This window comes from Camelus bactrianus, chromosome 6 (genome assembly GCF_048773025.1).
Source record: "Camelus bactrianus isolate YW-2024 breed Bactrian camel chromosome 6, ASM4877302v1, whole genome shotgun sequence".
NCBI classification, from domain to species: domain Eukaryota; kingdom Metazoa; phylum Chordata; class Mammalia; order Artiodactyla; family Camelidae; genus Camelus; species Camelus bactrianus.
Genome location: NC_133544.1, coordinates 3377773 through 3396330, shown reverse-complemented (window position 1 = coordinate 3396330; position 18558 = coordinate 3377773). Strand labels below are relative to the sequence as shown.

The following is an 18558-nucleotide window of genomic DNA, read 5'->3' as shown; positions in this document are numbered from 1 at the left end:
CAAATTGTTTACTTCTGGCCCAGGCTGCCCAGAGTGGGGTCCGGGTGTGAGAGAGGTCAGCCCACGTCTGCCCCTCTGGCCGACAGTGGGCCTGTACCAGGGTCCCCACTAGCCCGAGACGGCGCCCGGCCCTGCTGGTGACCCAGCCCTGCTTGGCCAGCATGGTCTGTCCAGAGCAGATGTTTTAAGGAGATGGGGTTACTGTAAGTTGGCGAGGAGATTCTTACACTCTCTAAGTTTGGCACAAGTTGTTGTAGGATCGCAGAGTTGCCTGGAGTGCCTGATCTAATAAGTCTGTGGCATGGTGGAAGCTACCACCATGGGTGACCATTGTTAATTTTACAGTCATTCCCGGCTCCGATAATCTGGCCTGAGACCCCTTCCGTATATTCACTTGCTTTCTGTTTGCGAGGACACAGTGTCCTGAGTAGAGGGCCTGGGTTCGAGTTCTGTCTCTCCCCGCCGATCGTCAGGGCGAGTAACTCATCCAGAAGAGATCCTGTGGGATTGTCAGGGGCCAGGCAGCATAATGTCTATAAATAACTGTCAGAAACATCAAAGCACTATAAGTATGTTTGTGTTTCAAATTTTCTAATACGGTTTGGAGTGCTTTGGTTTTGATTTCCATCTTCACTGAACCCAAATTTTGTTCCTCTGTTCCTCCGATTGACCACATGTGGCCCAGCGAGGACAGTGGTATCCCTTTTTGCAAAGGGTGGGCCTGCGAGCCTAGGCAGGGTGCTTGTTGGCATGGCCCCCGGAAGCCTTTCTGGGACGGGAAAGCCTCATCTCCGTGCTCCGGCCTGAGGTTGTGTGTGATGACAGCAACATGGAGGCCAGTTTCAGAAGGAAGTGGTCTTTGTGGTCTGGACCAAAAATAGTCATCTCAAAAAAAGGAGAGGAAGAAAGATGGTGACATTAACTGATCCCTTAATTAGGCATCTGAGTGTGGCTGTTGACATCCCACAGGCTGCCAGTAATTGATCTGAGTAAGTGTTTCCCTCTCAAGCTCAGGAGGCTGTTCCAGAGAAATTCTCTTCCCAGACTCGGGTCCTGTAGGTGAAACTTCAGAGCCTTCGCCCATGATGAGGTCACAGAACACACACTCAGTGCCCAAGGGCTGTCAAGTTGCTTGGCAGCATTTGTACAAGGGATTTATGCGTTAAGATACCAATTTGGTCTTATCGGGACTCTGGTTGGAGATTAGAGCAGTGAATCTTTACCATATGCTGGGACAATCAAATAAACCCTCCACTTGACCACCTCTGCCCTTTCCTTTCCCAAGATGACTCTGCCAGAAATCTGTGAAAAAAAGTGCTCAAATCTTGGAGATTCACTTTCTTAAACACAGCTCACTTGTAAGCACAAGATATTAAAAAAAAAAAAAGACTCAGGGAAAGGTTAGACGGTCTGGCAGGAGCTTCTATTTTGCCTCCCTTTCTTGCCAGATTCCTGGAGAAGCATTTTACTTTCAGGAGTGTATTCAGAGCACATTCACAGTAACAGGAAAATGCAGCCTCTTCAGGGCTCGGGTCTCCGATTGCAGCCTGACTGGTGGCCCCAGAACTGTTCCTTGGACAATGTGAGGAGCACAGCTCCTTAGCCAGGGCATCTAAGGAAGACTGGCAGGTGCTGTGACAGCGATGTTTCCTGGCCACGAGTGGGCTGCGGGATGCGGGGGTGCCTGAGGTGTGGGCATGGGCTGAGAGCTTGTGGGTGAATTACAATAAGGAACTGAAACGCTCTGTCCCCTTGGTGACTTCCAGCTTGGGGCACATTTTACACTCAGCTAAGTATTCAAGAGAAGGAAAAGTTGATGATTTGGATAGTTGGTCGGTGGTAATGTTACTAGGTCAGACTTGGAGTTAAGGCAAAAATCCCACATTTGACAATTTGTTTAAAGGATTCCTTAATTACACCCCTGCCCACCTCCCCCCCACCGCAATCTAGGATATTAAATAATGGGGACCTTGGCCCACACCAAAGTTATTTATATTAGGCACCACTGACTTTTTAATTTACATATTTTTTGAGGAGCTTTTAAGGTCTTAGAAATAATATTTTGTTAAGGTTTTGTTACGATTTACAGGCTGGGGGACAGATTATCCTTATCTTGACCAAGGACTGCAAGGCCACGCTTCACCCTGAAAGGAGAAGGTGGCATGCGGGGAGCCAGCCTGGGAGGTTTGGAAGGGCTCCTGGCCAACTGGACGGTCCAGCGTGGACTGGAACTGTCCCCTCACAGGCAGGCTGCTTGTTCCCACGGGCCATCGAGAGCCTCTGAAGCCACAGTGTCCAGGCTCAGACAGCAGCCCTGTCACTTCTGAGCTGTCACCTTAACCTCTGTGCATCTGTCTCCTCATTTGTGTAGCAGGATTTGTGGGCTTAGAAGAGTTACAATAATACCTAGCGTATAGGAAGCACTCAAGAATGGTCAGCATTCCTTAAAAGAATTAAAAATGAAGATAGTATGGAAAATTAGCAAGATAAAGTACAGTAGGAAATTAGATTTTCAAAGTTGTTTAAGGAAATTCTTCAGTCCCCAAGGGAAAATAAATAGGATCAGATTTCCGGCAAAAACGCATCTGAAACGCTGTATGCAATGGAGGCCAGCAAGTGGACGGGGTTTCAGCTGAGCTGCGGACGGGGCGCTCAGGCTGGGCGGCCCGGGACCTGCGGCCGCGGGGACAGGGTGGCCCCAGGCGCAGCCTTCCCTCCTGGGCTCCCGACCGGCCAGTTTGGGACCAGAATTACAGCTTCTAGGATCACACACGTTTACAGCTAGTTTTATTGTTCCTGTAAGTGAGTCATCCTGTTATTCTGAAAAGTTATATTTCAAGGATTTTATCTCAAGGGTCTGAAGGTAGTTCTTTTCAAAATGCTACGTAAATTAAATAAATTTACTTAAATATACTATTTCATGTTAAACATCTGGCTGCGGTGTTGCATACATTTTTCTAGACTAGCAAAATTTAAGGATTATTTCTGTAATTTTTAAAGTTACATTCACCCTTATATGGGTACTACTGTATGTAACAAATTGAACAAATTTGATTCTTCTGACTTCCACTTTAAATCCTAAAATGTGATGGGTAATACATAAAAGGATATTTTTAAAAAGAGAGAGTAAAACTACGTTAGGCAGATACAAAAAACAAGGGTCATGGCGGTAGTGGTTCAGTGAGACGGAGCTGCTTCATCGCACCGAAGCACCGTCGTGGGTGACAGACCTGCCATGGGCGTGTGTGCTTCTCCCAGACGATCTGGCGTCCAGGGCTAGAGGGACAGCAAGACAGAGCTGAGAAAGCTGGTGGGACGGGGGGCCCGGTAGGGGAGCCACCCCCAGTCGGGTGATGACCACAGGTTATCTCCGCGAACCAGAGAGGCTTAGACGACAAGTGCTCAGGAAGCCCTTACATCTCACATGTAAGGGTGCATGGGGGACACCTGCTGAGTTTCCAACAAGATGAAATAGTAGAAGCCTTATTCTCTCCTCAAAATGCAGTAAGAACAAGGATAAGTATGAAGGTAGAAGCCAGGCCTCCCCAGGAGGCCCTCAGGGCAGAGGGGGCGGTGCTGCTGGCCTGGACCGGGTGGCGTGTCCCTGGCTGGTGTGGCCTAGCTGGATCTTGCCACCGCTGCTTCCTCCTTAGCATGGCCAGGCCTCCCCACCCATCTATCCCATCACTAGGGTTTCTTCTTTCCTAACATCACTTTGTTTGTGGGATTTGGGGTTTGGGGTTGTATTTGCTTGTCTCCCCAACTTGAGTTAAACCATGAAAGAGGACCTTCCAGCCTCTTGGAAGCTCCATCCTCAATGAACGGCCATCGGTAGTAGTAAAGCCTAGCTGCAGGACTGCCCTGAGTGCATCCCATCTGTCACCTGTCCCTCCTGACGCCGTCGCTGTCCCTGGTGATGTCCTCGGTGACTGCTGGGGCCAAAGCACAGGCTGGGCCCAGGGAGGCAGCCAGCGGGTAGGAGGAGGGGCCGGCCAGGCTGGACCAGGATGCCCTCAGGGAGCCAGTGAACGAGACGTGTGACCACTTGCGGAGGTGACGCGTGACGTGGTTGTTAAATGAGGATGAGAGGGAATCATCAAAACACTTAAGAAGAAAGAAAAGGACCAAAATAAAGAATCCTGAATTCTGTAAACATAGAAGCAGAAACGGATTAATTGGGCAATTGGGGCAGGGAGAGGGATGAAACCTGAGAGCAGGGTTTGGAAGGGCACCCAGCAGAGGAAGGAGCAAGGAAAGGGGAGAGACACCTCTGGCCAGCCTGGTGGGAAGGAGAGGGGCGAGGTGTTAACAGGTCAAGGAAAAGGAATGCAAGCATCTGGACAGACCTGAGATGGCATTTGGTAAAACTCAGCTTCCATTCCTGATTGTGCTTTGTTGACTTTTAACTTTCTGAAATAATTCTGAATTTATAGAAAGTTGAAGAGTGATACAAAGAATTTTCTTTTATCACATTTCACCCACAGGTCAGCGTTTTGCCACATTGGCTCCGCCGTTTGTCTCACGTGTATGTGTTTATCTGGTGAGCACGGGGGTCTCGCCAGCCCCTCCCCGCCTCCCGGGCCCTGGGTCCAGTGTTGCCTCGCTCCCCCTAGGAGGTGACCCCTGGTGCAGGGCTCATCTCTTTGGGTTTCAGTGGTCCGTCCTTGCTGGTCCTGTAAATCCTCGCTATTTTATGAGCTCATTCATGCCCTTAAACAGGTTTTTAAAAAATGTTTTCTCAAGCTTTTTTGCTGCCACAGTGAGAGGTTGGCTATTACTACTCTGCTGATTCCAGAAGGAAAGCCCAGCTCTGCAGAGAAGAGACCTGTAGTTTTTGCGTCAAGGGCAGAGGGGTCTGTGGAGGACGACATTAAGCACCTTTCCACCAATCCCCCAGTTCCCCACTGTTGGCCCATCTACACCCCTGCTCTGTGGCACCTGTGGCCGTCCTTCCTGGGGCCTTTCGGGCTCCCCCACCGTCCCACAGCCATGCCACTGTCCGCCACCCCTTTCTCCCGGGCATCCGGCCAGAGCCCTCCTCCACCTGCTCTCCAACCCAGCATCCCTGTTGCCCTGAAGGCGTTAAGTCATTACAAAATTCACTGTCCTTTCAGTGAGCCTTCAGAAGGGAGCAGAACTAGATGAATGTGTTCTGTCTTTAATCATAAATTAAAGCATTTTTTATAATGTTATTTTTAAAAACCACCATGAGAAGACTTATTCTTATAAGGTTTGATTTATTAAATTATAGCACACATGGACAGTGGAATACCAAACAATTAAAGATATTGGTCTCTTGATCTACGGGACATTCTTGACAGAGGGTTGAGTAAGGTAAAAAAAAAAAAAAACAGAGAAGTGAAGAAAGCACAATTTCAGCGGCTCGTTCAAACGTTTCAGCACATCTGTGTGCACAGAGAGACCCCCCCCCCAGGCAGGTGCGCATCACAATGCCAACAGTGCTGCTCTCTGAGTTTTCCTTTCTTATGTTGTTTGGGTTTTATTTATTTTACAGTAAGTATGTATTGTTCTGAAAACAAAATTCTCCAAAAATGTGTAATATATGTTAGTGCATCATTTGTTTGCAGTTGAAGACTGTGAGTTTCATTTAAGGACCTTGTCGTTGGTTTTCGCAGCACATTTGTCGACCACCTGTTCCTTGCGGAGGGTTCAGCAGAGGTGGAGGATGCTGTGTTCCCTCTTCATCTCCCCCATCCTCCCCAAAGGAGGCCAAGTTCAGGGTCAGACGTCAGAAAGCCCCCGAGGGGAGCGGTCAGCTCCCTGTCCCTGGGAGGACGTGGGCCACTCCCGTCTTCAGAGCGCACTGGGCCGTGGAGACAGAGGAGCGGTCGCTCTTCACTGGCTGCTGTCCTTACTGTGACTGGCCTCTTGGCAGGGATGAGGTGGTGGGCAGGTGAGGTGAAGACCAGAGCCGCGCATGGGTTAATTATTAACACTAGTTAATTAGTCCTGGACCTGAGGGATGGGCCCTGTGAGCAGACGGGAGGCCGGCAGCCCCGAGGAGGGGACCAGCGGGGCCAGCGCCAATCTTTGCTCAGACTCCCCAGAGGGTGGACGCATGCCTGCACCCAAGGCCCCCGGTATCTGGGTGCCTGTGTCCCCTTAGGGCCCTGAGTCCCGGACTCGCTGTCCAAGGGTCCTGTGCTTCCTGCTGCGCCCTGAGCCAGACGCGGTGAGGAGCCAGAGTCCACCATAAGGGAGCCCGTGTACGGAAAGAGCCACTCCTGTCTATCCGAGATGCAGAGCAAGGGAGCTGAGAACATAAAATTGGAAAAAACTATACGTATTTTTTCAGCATCTCCTTCTCCCAGCTCTGTTCTGTCTGCAGGTAAACATATTAAAAGTTCTGGAACCTTCCTTTGGCCATCTCTTATTTGTCAAGTGTAATAAAAGCAGTTGTTTTTCCTGAAACGATCCCTGCCCTTGGGCTTTAGATAAGAGCAGCTTTCCGTTGCTGGAGCCGGTTGGGCACCAGGTGCGGTAGCGCTATTTAGTATTTCATCCGAAACGCAGTCTGAGTGAAGGTGAAGCAGCATGACCAGAGGTGTCGGGCGCTTGCTAACTTGTACTGACGGTGAGTCGATTCATCCCCGACGGGCGTTCTGGAGCTGCGTTCCTCAGCGGGAAATGTGGCCCCTGTCCTCATATCACACCGTTTGGGAATTTGTGTCTTTATTCCTCGGAGTTTGACTTGTCTTGGTCTTTCCTGGCTTTAATTCAGCCGGCACCCTGTGTGTCCCCTGCACCAGGAGGAGGCAGACAGTCCTGAATATCCGTGTGTGTGCGTGTGCGTGTGTCCACCGGAGGTTTTGCAGTTGAGGGAAGCTGAAGCTTAGAACCACGTCCTGACTCCCCTGCGTCCTTACGGTGGAGCCCAGGCTCAAAATCAGTTTGATCCTTCCACGTGGCTTTCTTCACTGAAAAACTCACTTGCTGTAGGCAGGAGCTCCTCTGAGGAAGCTGTCTCTGTCCGCCCGCTGCCATCTGTCCCCGCCCAGGCCCTGCCGAGGCTGCCAGTTCTCAGGGCAGAGAACTGAATGAGTGGACCGTGGCTTCAGCCGCCGCTCACTGAGATGAAAATACCCGGCTCCCAAAATGACACTGTAGCTTCAGGAGGGAGGGGTGGTGGGCTGGGGTGGGTGACGGAAAGTGAATGTTTCTCTGTGCGCAAATAAAGGAAGCAGAGGAATCACAGACCAGCCAGAGGAGGGAGGATCTCAGGCTGGAGGGAGCAGTGCCCCAGGTGTGTGGGGAAACCAGAGGGGGTGGAGGTGGAGTGATTTACCTACTTGTCCTGAGCAGACTCCCACCCCTGACACAGCCCGGGGTGGCAGGTCCTTCCTTGTGGGAAGGAGCGTGTGAACTTGTGATGTGTGCAGCCAAGCCCATAACCTACGGAATTGGGATTTGAAAAGGGAGCGTTCATACTGGATTTTGAGCTACAGCTTGTCACTAGCAAAACGTGTAAAACGAGAGTGTTGGTGTTGTGGCTGCTGGGCAGTCTTAGGTCGTCACCAGATTCACACCCAGGTTGATGCAGCGGGCAGTGCTCCGGTTTTGCCCGAGCACTGGAACTCCACGCAGGACTGGGGGGGGGGGGGGGGCAGCACTGCAGACAGGGGCTAGGGCGTCTGCCTAGCGTTGTCACCCTGGGCCCACCACCAGCCAGGGGAGCTACAGGTGCGCCCACTGGACGCTCTGCCCCCTTCGCACTACCTGGTGGTTACTCAGCTCCTTGTGTTCATGTAGACGGAGCGTGAGGCAGGGATCGCGTGGGCTGTGTTTGAATGAAGCACTGTCCACCAGGAAACCTGACCAGGGGCACAGGATGGGTGAAGCTAAACTACCACGTCCCATCAAGTCTAGGACACTGGTGATTGTAGGTCAAACCATGTTTTAAGGATGGCCAAGAAAGAAAGAGAAAACCACTGAGAGACCTGCAGACTGCTTTGTGGGACATCAGGTGGGAAATCTGATATTTACACTGGAAACCTTGAATACAACAGATAAACTGTGATACTTGCATTTTGGCATTCAGAAAGATTTATTGTAATTTTGAAATTCATCAACCAGAGAAAGAAAGAGAGGGTGAGGGAGAAACTTTGTATCATTAGAAAAAAATTAGAGATGACTTAAAACTTCGTCTTGGTTGGGAATTTTTTTCGATTAAAAAAAGAGATACTCAGAGCTTAAATTCTTCAACATAAATAGCACGTGGAGGGACGTTAGAAAATGCGTTGGGATCGTGCGTGTGCGTGTGCGTGTGCGCGTGCCAGTCCCAGGTAGGTCAGGGTCAGTCTGGAGGCTGTCCGTGTTGACTCCTCGAAGCCGTCGGGGAAGAGGCATCCCTGTCTGCATGCGCGCAGGGCGGCTCGGGGCTGCAGGCACTGGCCCCGGTGGCTGCCTTTGGGAGGAGAGTTGGAGGCAGAGGATGGGTGTAGAGGGTGTGGAGGGAGGAGGTTCACGTCTCACTCTGTGTTCTTATGTGCCCTTGAGGTTTTGTTGGGGGTTTTTTTTGTTTGTTTTTTTGTTTTTTTTTGGTTTGGTTGTCTTAGCCATATGCATGTATTCTGTAGCCTTTTAAATTTGTATTGTAACTCACAGAAGCATAGACAACAAATATAAAGTGTAATGAATAATTGCAAAGCAAATACTCATATAACCAGCCACCCCCACCGAGCAACCCCCAAGATGACCTGCAGGTCCTGTGTGTGTTTCAGAGACACCGGTTTCTAGATTCTGCGTGAATGGAGTCATACTGAGTCAATCCTTTCTGTCTTGCTTCTTTCGCTCAACTGTGTTTTGTGAGGTGTGCCCGTGTTGTGTCGCTGTATTCCGTTCATCTCCGTTGCTTCGGAGTGTGATGTCGTACCCACGACTGGTGGACACTTGAGCTGTTTCCAGCTTGAGCTCCAAGTGCCGTGGGGCGGTGGCGGGTACGTGTGTGTGAAGTTCACGGGTTCGGGGCCCACGAGTGCAGTTCCCGGCGCGCAGGGCAGGTTTGCCTGCGGCTCTGCTGGCGCTCGGGGTGGTCAGACTCTCCGCCCGTCAGTTGGGTGCCGCAGGAGCCTCGCTGCGGCTTCGCCTTGCGCTCCTCTGGGCGTTAAGGAGCAACGGTCCTTTCAGGAGTGATGAGCTTTCGAGCGAACTACTGAAGCGCCTGGTGAAGCCTGTTGCCTACTTTTCTGCTGTTCCACTGGGTATTTCTCACTGATAAATTAGAAATATATGTATTTACTGGACATTAATTCACTGGCTATACGTATTCAATAGTGTTTTTTCATTCTTTGTGGTGTCTTGATGAAGAAAAGCATTTGATTTTCCTTAGTTCATGTGTCTGCCTTTTAACGATGACTGTTCTTAGGGCTCGAGAGGTCCTTCTCTCCTCTCTCTACCCGAGTCTTATCTGCCAGAGTCTTGTCTTTCAGGTTGAAGTGCTAACCTTCTAGGAGCTGATTTTTTATTTTTGTATACAGTGTGGTCCAGTTCCTTCTTTCTTTCTCCTTCCACCCTTTCTGTCCCTGGGCACCTGCTTGTCCCAGAGCTGTATTGTTGAAGCTGACCTCTCCTCGCTGTTCCATAACCGGGTTCTGCAGGAGTCGGGTATCCACACCTGCACAGGCCTGTCCAGCCCCCGTTCTCGGCCACAGTACTGGCCTGGACTGTTCTCACTCATGAAGCTTTCCAGGGGGTCTCGATACTGGAACAGCGAGTTCCCCCCAACATTGATCTCCTCCAGGGGTCTTGGTTCATGGCGACCCTTTGTATTTCCACATACCTTGTAGAGCCCACGTACCCAGTTCACAGACGTCTCTGTTGGATGTGGGTTCGGATGGCGCTGAGTCTGTATAGCAACCCGGTTCCTTAACCTAGTCGGTGTTAATGAGGGAGTCCAGCAGAAGCGTCACACTGGGTGGTGACCCACTGAGGGCCTCCCCATCCCCCCAAGGTGGAGGGAGCAGGCGCTGCACTCACCACTTCCTAGCAGCCTTGCTCAGGCGGGAAGAGCAGTGTCGGAGCTCCCAGGGGAAGGGATGGCACAACCGGAAACAGGAGGGACTGACAGATACGTCACTAGAATTAATAAGAGGTAGCTAGGTACAGAAGTAATGCCCCGAATCATTCTCTCTGTCACAGTGGCCATTAGAAAACTCTTGTGTCTTTTTAAGGAAACCATTTGCAATAACACCAGAACATAACAAATACCTAAGAATAAATCTAAAAAATGATGTGTAATACATTTTTAGGAGAAAATTGTAAATTTTTACTGAAAGGCATTTAAGGAAAAGAGTAATTGGAGAAATATTCCATATTCATGGATTGACAGAGTCAGTATCACAGAGACATCCGTCCCCCCCAGTCAATAATGGAATTGAAAAGATCCGTGAAGAGTCAGATAGGAAGCAGCACAGGGTGAGGGACTCCGTCTGACGGGCACCAAGGCTCATTCGAGGCTCTGAGGCTCCGGGCTGTTGGCGCCTTGAGAGGCGCTGGTGTAGCAGAGGGGCCCTGGCCCTGGTGTCTGTGGACACTTGATCTGGGACAGAGGAGATGCAGGAGGCACTGGGGCAAATGGTCTTTCAAAACACGGTGCCTGAATTTTCTCCCTCAAAACCAGCCAATGTTGTTGAACTTTTGCTGGTGGGGGCACCGTGCCATCTATTCAGTGTCCTCGTAGGGGACCCAGAGCTGAGTGGAATGGAGTGCGCCTTGATGATGAGTCCCACATTTACTCCAGACCGTTGGTCGTCAGAGTCAACATTAGTCCTGCCCACTTGGCACCAAGAGTAAATACTTTAGAAAGACAAGAGGACGCCACAGCGGAAGGTTTGGCCCTTTCCTCTGGGGGAGATCACTGGTTTCCATTCTGGATAGGGCGTCTCTTGTCTGGGGGCGCAGGCCCAGCCATGATCATAGGCGCCGGGTCCCACCCGCTGGGCCGTCAGGATGCGCCAGGGTCTCTGAGCATCAGGCTGCTGTATGAGCTGCTGGGTGGGTGTCCCATGGGTGACCTCAAAGTACCCCCACCCTCGTGGCTGTGCCTTGGGGGTCCTTCCTTGCAGTGACCGTCTCCAGGCCTGCAGTCTGTGCAGCTCTGCCTCTGTTTCCTTGGGGTTGAGTTTACTTGGAAAAAGCCATCATCAACGTACCAGAAAGGCCTGGTTCTGTCATGTCTGCCACTGCCAGGGAAGCTGGTCCTCTTTGTGTCTTGGAGTGTTTCTTCACCGCCAAGATTATCACGTAGAAGTGGGCTTGGCTTTTTTTTTTCCCTTTAATAATTTTTCTTCCCACAAACAATTCACATGCTGCCTGTTCGCACACAGTGACAGCTGAGTGGTTCAGCCTCGTGTCCTAGCCGGTGGCTCGGTGGTTACCGTTCATCTGGCCCTCCTGTAATTGAGGGGCGTGTGCCGGAGCCACCTCTGAAGCTGGCTGCGCTGCGGTCAGTGGCTCAGGGCTCTCCGAGGACGGCCGCAGGCCCTCCCTGCCCGGCAGGGGCCTCCAGACCCTTGACCGCACTTGCCCAGTGGCAAAGCAAGTACACGCCTCCAGTGTGTGTCAGCCCCTGTGTTCAATATCAGTGCATCTTACTTCTCTATTCTTTGTGGAAGAAAATGCAAGTAAAGGTTGTATTGCTATCACCTTGGGTGCCCCCAGGGCTCAGCCTCACTTTGGAGGCTGGGGTTAGTGGAAGGTACCCCCCCATAGCTTGCTCTGGGGCCACTGGAGTAAAAACACTGCCCTCCGTCACTGTGGGACCAGGAAGACTCACAAAGCCAGAAACAGGGCCCCCGCCCACTCTGACGGTGGCCTTCCTTAGGCATCTGTACTTGTCATGAGCTAATGACAGGCTTCTCTGTAGGAAGTGTGCTTTCAGAAGAGTGATGGATTCTCATCTCCAGATCCATGGGGTAGGGTCTTCTCTCTGCCCCTCGCCCCTGCAGGTTTTGCACAAGTGAGTCCATACAATTAGCTTCTGGTATCATCAGGGGCTTACCTTGAAATCGTTGGGAAGTATCCCAAGTTCACAATGACGCATCAGTGAAAATACTTGCGGAGGAGGAGGGGGCGAAAAGATACACAGACATGAGATGCTTGTGATATTGTATGTGTGGAAGAATGTGATAGCCCTTAAAAAACAGCAAAAGGAAGCAGTAATAACACTAAGAGTGTTCTCCAGCCAAACCTGTGACTGCCTCTTTCGTGTCCCTCTGTCTCTTAAGCCAGCAGTTTCATCAGGGTTGGGCGTTTTGGTGGTGTCCAGGGACTTGTACTGGGCGGCTGTCCTCTTCACACCCCTTTCTAGTTAACGAGGAGCTCACGGGGGGTCCTGGCAGCACCAGCAGGCTGCAGGGTGTTGCCTCATGTCATGCCGTTCAGTTGATACTCTCTGTTGGGCTCAAGACTGCTCAATAGGACGTCCTGAAACAAGTGTTATTAGTCTGTACATAATTTAAAATTAAAGTCAGCCACTGTTATTCATGGGCAGAATTCAAAATCCATTCTTCTTCTTTTTTTTTTTATTCTGCTTCATAGAAGTAACTGTAAGATTTGGGTCAAGTTCAGGGTCGTGACTGATCACTTAAGAGCCCGGCGATCCTGAACGCTGAGTGCTGAAGCGTGGTGCACAAGCATCAGTCCTGGTCGGGCTTTAACATTTGGCTCCCATTAGGTGATGATCAGAGAAATCAAGTCAGGCACGGGCTGTGTTCTGTCGGACCTTTTTTCTCCTGAAAGGATCAGCAATGCTGACTTCGTAGTTTTTAAAGACTAACAGACATAACTCACACTGTTAAAAAGTCAGAGTACATGAGGTGTGAAGCAGCCTTCCACCCCCACTCATTTTTATCCCCCAGTCGACAGTCCTAACACAGCAGAAAATTAAAGACATTTCCGATGTGCTGACCAATAAGAAACTAAACTAACTTGCATTCAGAAAACATGGAAATGTTTGATCGGGGCTGTGGATGCAATATTTTTACTATTATACTCAATTTGACTGGTGCACCAGATTAAAAACAAAAAACAGTGAAATTGTAAAAATAGCCAAGTGAGGTTTTAAAAAAAATTTTTAAGAGAGTCCATGAGTCTATACTCACAAACTTTTTTATAAACTATAAACAAAAATAGTACGGTAACAGCCGAACTGTCTGGAACTCTGGCGGAATTGACATAATTTCTGGAAAGGTGAGATCTTCTTGCCTTTTAGAAGAATTTTAGGTAGAAATTTTATGGGAAAAAAAGGATTTTACTGTGCTCTTCCTTCTTAATCATAGTAGGTCATATCTAGGCTCTTAGGGGTAAACGCGGGCTTCTCGGGTCTCTGCAGCACCAAGAACATGAGAATGCCAAAAGGTTCCAGATACACAAGCTGTGACTACACGACCCACTCATTTAAGGTGATCCTGGCAAAGTGGAGGGTGAGCAAAGGTGTAGAATTGAGTGAGGACTGAAGTCAAGCAAGGAGGTAATTCAGAAAATGAAAGCTTTTCATCAAAAAAGGCTGGATATTTGAATGTAAAGGGGCCCAAATATTGTAGTACCTACTATCCACTTAAGTAACTGGGCAGTCTCCAAGGACACAGAATGTCTCTGGACCGCATCTCGGTCCCCGTGGTCCCGAGTCCCCTCCAAACAGCAAGTCCATCCTGTGGCCCAGCTGTGCTCCACTGACCTCTGCACGCCTTACGGAACCAGACACCTTCCCAGGAAATGGGCCATTTGGGTGCTGTGCTCAGTGCCTGCTGTTTGCAGGGCTCACCCCTCGGCTTCAGGGGGCACAGAGAACCAGAAAACCATCTCCAGGCACCTGCCCCCAGAAAGCAGCTAGTTGGGGAAGAAATGCTCAGCAAGGGAGCTAACTGTTTGAGGCAGCAGGAGCACTAACCAACCACCGGGGCCGGCCCCATCTGGCCACGACGTGAGGGGCCTGAGCTAGAGCCCCCACAGGAGGCGGGGGGCCAGGGAGGAGGAGTGCGCGGGCAGGCGGGCCCCCGTGTGGAGAGAGGCCAGTGGAAGCAGGGGAGCCAGGGGCTGCGGTGCCAGTGGTGCAGGGCAGGGGCTCAGACGCTTTGGGCTCCGGGCCCCTTCACACCCCTAGAAATGATGTGGGACCTGGAGAGCTTTCGCTTGTATGGGTTTGGCCACCAGTATTGTCCACAATCAAAACTAAACCAGAAAAATGTGTTTATTAATTCATTAAAAATAATAAACCTATTACATGTTAACAGACATAACACATTTTTTATAAAAGTCATATTTCCTAAAACAAAAATGCAGTAAGAGGGTGGCGTTGTTGCATAGGTCTGCGAGTCTCTTTCGCGTCTGGCTTGGCAGGAGACCGGCGTTCCTGTCTGCCTCTGCGTTCCGTGTGCTGCCAGCTGCTGGGCTGGCGTGTAGGCGGCACGTGCTTGGGGGAAAGAGGAGTGTTTCTACAGGCTTTCCAGGTAGCTGTGGACATCTCGCTTGGCATTACACCAAAGCTTGACAGATGAGAAGTTTCCTGAAGAAACCTTTAAGGTAGAGTTGGAAACCAGGCCATCAAGCCGCCTGTACGTGTTACAGCGTTACCGTCCAGTGCGCGGTCTGGCGCTCTGAGTGGCTCTTTTGCCTTCGACTGATACTGTGACACCATTTGTTGATCACATGGAAAATAGTGGTTCACTGAGTTATGCAAATCTCCTGAAGCATTTCACAGATCTTGGACACGTTTCAGTCAATGTGTCAGTAAAGCCCAATCCTTGATACCACCACTGATCTCCTCCTCACCCAGAAAAGCTGTCAAGCTCACCCTGGCAGAGGGAGGCTTTCAAACTCCCCAGAGTTCTGGAGAGTCATCCAGAACTCCACCACTTTCTGGCTCCACACTGAACCTCTAGCCTGTCTTGTCCCTGATGTGTCATTGTGAAGATGACATGAGAAGTCTGTGTAAATACATGTAAGGCTTTTAGCACAGTACCTGGCCCAGGCGAGCACTCCCGGAATCACACTGAGTGTGGTCCCTGTTTGTACTTTTCTTTATTGTTGTCGTCCTGTGTGTTGACCGTAGCCCAAAGTGAGAGATGAAATGTGCTTCGTGGAGGACCACGTGGAGACCTGCACTGTGCGTGGATGACAGCACACAGGCTGGTTCCACTTTCTGCTTGCTGGCCAGCCGGGCACGGCCACCGTGTCCTCCCCTGACAACTTAGAGCAGCAGCAGACTGGAGCGAACGTCCTTCCCGTGCCCTCCCCTGACCTCGCCTGTGCCTCTGGCCGCAGCTGTCACGCGGTGCCTGTCCCTGCCCCTCACCCCGCGCTGGGCCGTGCTCTGCCTCCTGTTCACTCCCAGCGCAGTGCCGGCGCATGATCGCTGGTGCTCAGATGTGTTTGTTGAATGAGTGCACTTAGAAGGGGTTTGTTTGGAACAGTACTCTCGACGTGGCTTTGGAGAGTTAAAAAGTATAGAAACTTTATCATATGAAGCATATGATCTGAGCAGCGACTGTTTTTTTTTTCCTTTCGTTTTCTTTAACAAATTATTAAACCTCTGTTCACTCCTACCCCTTCTCTTGTTTCTTGAATCTCCATTAATTTGAAATAAAAATAGTAGAAGTCTACACATGTCCCACAGTAATTCTGGGTTAAGCATTTTCGTAGTCAATATACTTTGCTTTCTCCTCTTCAGATGTTCCTCCTGCTGATCAAGAGAAGCTTTTTATCCAGAAGCTACGTCAGTGTTGTGTCCTCTTTGACTTTGTTTCCGATCCACTAAGTGACCTAAAGTGGAAGGAAGTGAAACGAGCTGCTTTAAGTGAAATGGTGGAATACATCACCCACAACCGGAATGTCATCACAGAGCCTGTTTACCCAGAAGTGGTCCACATGGTGAGTGGTTGCGGTCCAGCCCGCGTGTTCAGCCCTGACTTCCAGACAGGACTCTGGTGTTCTTAGTTAGCGTCTGCTGAGACATTTGAGCCTGACACTTGCCACAAAAAAAATCCTCCTGTTCAGAAGTTTGTACTTGCACCTTACAGAACGCAAATCTCTGTAACATGTCCTGGCTTACAGAGATAATACCAGTGAGGGAAGTCAGTGCCTTCCAGGGACCAGAGTGCCCCATGTGTGTTAGTTCGTTTAATCTGCACAACTCCTCTGTGGGGTAGAAGTGTTACAATTTTCATTTGTTCTTTAAATTTGTTTAAGATGTATAACATTAATATAGTGCCCGTACGTAATTTAGAAGTAAACATGTTGTTCATACATGTAAGGGGAGATCGTAATGATGAGGAGGAGTTAAAACAGTGGTGGGACCACGCTGGCGTCAGGACAGGCTACCCCAGTTGGCTGGGGCACCAACCCCGTCATCCTGCAGGTAGTTCGCAGCTGCTTCCATTCAGCCCCCAGGTCTCTGTCTTCTTCAGGCTCACCCTTCACAGTCTGTGTCACGTCCGTTGCAGGTCCCACTGTGACCCCAGTCAGTCCCACCTGGAAACGTTTCACGTGATGCCATCACTAAAACATTTACTGTTTGACCCTGAGCTCCAGTTTCCTGTCGTTTGAATTGCTGGTGTTTTATCTGCCTTTGAAACTAATCCCCCTGTCGTTAGGCAGCCCTTGTCGCCTCAGACAGGAAGGTAAACCTTGATTTCCATTGATCTCAGGTTCTTGATTTTTTCCCCAAAACTACATATTTCAGAATTGACTAGACTTGTTGACCTAAAATATGTTAATTTCTTCCCTTAGTATGTTTTCTTTGGAAAAAGAAGTGGAAGTCGTGTTAATTTTGTTAGTCCACAGCCTGTTGCGCCAGAAGTTGAGATGGACTTGGTTATCGCTGACTCTGGAACAGCAGACTGGGGCTGTGAGGGCCCTGAGGGTTCCCCCCAGAGTCCCCCTGAGGAACAGTCACAGGCGTGTGCTGGGCAGTGAACGTTCTAAAACCTCCCCATTCAGTCCCAGGAAAAGTGGGACGTATCTTTTTTTCTTTACTTAATTTCAGCTCTCAGTTATTCCGGAAGGCCTTCCAAGCCCCAGAATCGCAAAGAAAAATCTCTCATATTTTCTCCTAACATTCCCGTAATGCTGTTGCTCACAGTCCACTTTGTAGCCCTCCTGCAATCCACAGGGCAGGGATATAACTTTATTGTCTTCTGAAATTGAGAAGTCGTTAGCCCCTATATCATGTGTTGAATATTCCATTTTCCCCATTGACTTTAAATGTTTCTTTATTACATATTAAATACATCCTGTTTTTGAATTCAATTTATTAATATGTTATCTATTAACTTTACAGACACATAAATTATTCTATATTAAATAACACTTGTGGAAGGTCTTTCTGCTTCGAAGGAGGCTTGGCTGCCGAAGTCCCCGAGTCCCATCCTAACCTGGGAGGGAGGGGCCGCAGAGAGCAGAGACCTGGGCTGTCTGGGTTTGGATCGAGCACCTGCCACTGAACCAGCCTCTCCTGTGCTTCACAGAGGCAGTGCACGTCACCAGAGCCACTTAGAAAACCTACCGCCCTTGAGACTTTTTAGATTAAATAATCCTAACTTCTCATCTCCCTGTTAAAACCGTGTGGTAACTGCGTTCTCCTCCCGCCATCTTAGCTTTGTTCTGGAAATTCAACCCGTCTTCCGACTACTGGGCTTCTTTCCTGTGAAGCTCGCAGCAGACCACACTGTGCGTCCTCTGAGCACTTTTTAGGCGAGGAAATGGAGTGTGAACAGGACCTCCGCCCGGCCAAAGCTCCCACCAGGAACGCGTCGTTCTGGGTTACGGTGATGCGTGAAGGAGGCTGAAACGGGAGGCGGGTAGAGGTGCAGGCCTGCCGGGTGCCCACGTGGGGGAAGGAGGCGCGGAGAGACGTCCAGCGCGAGATGAGTTCGGTTGTCCCGCGCAGCTCCGTGCGCGGCGCTGAGAGCGCAGGGACAGTGCGCTCCGTCCTCTGCTCCGCGGCAGCGGGTGCCGGAGGGCACGGCCTCCCCCTTTACCTCGAGTTTGGATGAGGGGTTGGGGGGCAGACAGGATTTTTGTTTTATGTTTTATTTGCTTTTGTTTTGTTTTATAGACAGAGGGCTTTGATGAGAGGTATAATGAAGAAGAAAGAGTGTGGTGGGGATGGTACTTGGCGGTGGTTTCTGACCTTCTCCAAAGTGGGGAGTGGGTGCAGAGTTCCGGCCGCCGGTGCGAGGCCTGGACCCAGCGGAGCAGGTGGAGATGTGGGCCCTTCGCGGTTCCATCCAGATGTCCCTGGTGCGCCTACCACCGAGGCCACACGCGGCCGGCTCGCTTGAAGGACTGGTGTGTGTGTGTGTGTGTGCGCGCGCATGTGTGTGGGTGTGTGGGTGTGTTTTGTCGTAGTATTTTTAAAGACATTAATTTCCACTTACTTTGAAGAATCCAAAGCGGTACAGATGTTATGCTCTTTATATTTACTTCTTTCAAATAATAAGCCGTCATCACGTCTGTCTTCCTAACACTGTCGCCCCTGAAAGAAATCCCCTACCCAGAACCAGTGGCCGCCAGCCCCTGGTGACCACTCATCCGCGTTCT

The 18558-nt window shown here is 50.2% G+C and overlaps 1 protein-coding gene across 8 annotated transcripts in view; it reads left to right on the top strand.

Moving 5' to 3' along the window:
- PPP2R5C (protein phosphatase 2 regulatory subunit B'gamma) overlaps positions 1-18558 on the top strand; it is a 120386-nt gene that overhangs the window by 55619 nt on the left and 46209 nt on the right. For 7 of the 8 annotated variants that reach the window (XM_074365022.1, XM_074365020.1, XM_074365018.1 and 4 more), the window contains one exon: positions 15689-15888. In XM_074365022.1, coding sequence (XP_074221123.1) covers positions 15689-15888 — 200 coding nt within the window. Of the gene's footprint in view, positions 1-6483; positions 6596-15688; positions 15889-18558 lie in introns of those variants that run through there. The other variant, XM_074365021.1, reaches the window with a different exon arrangement.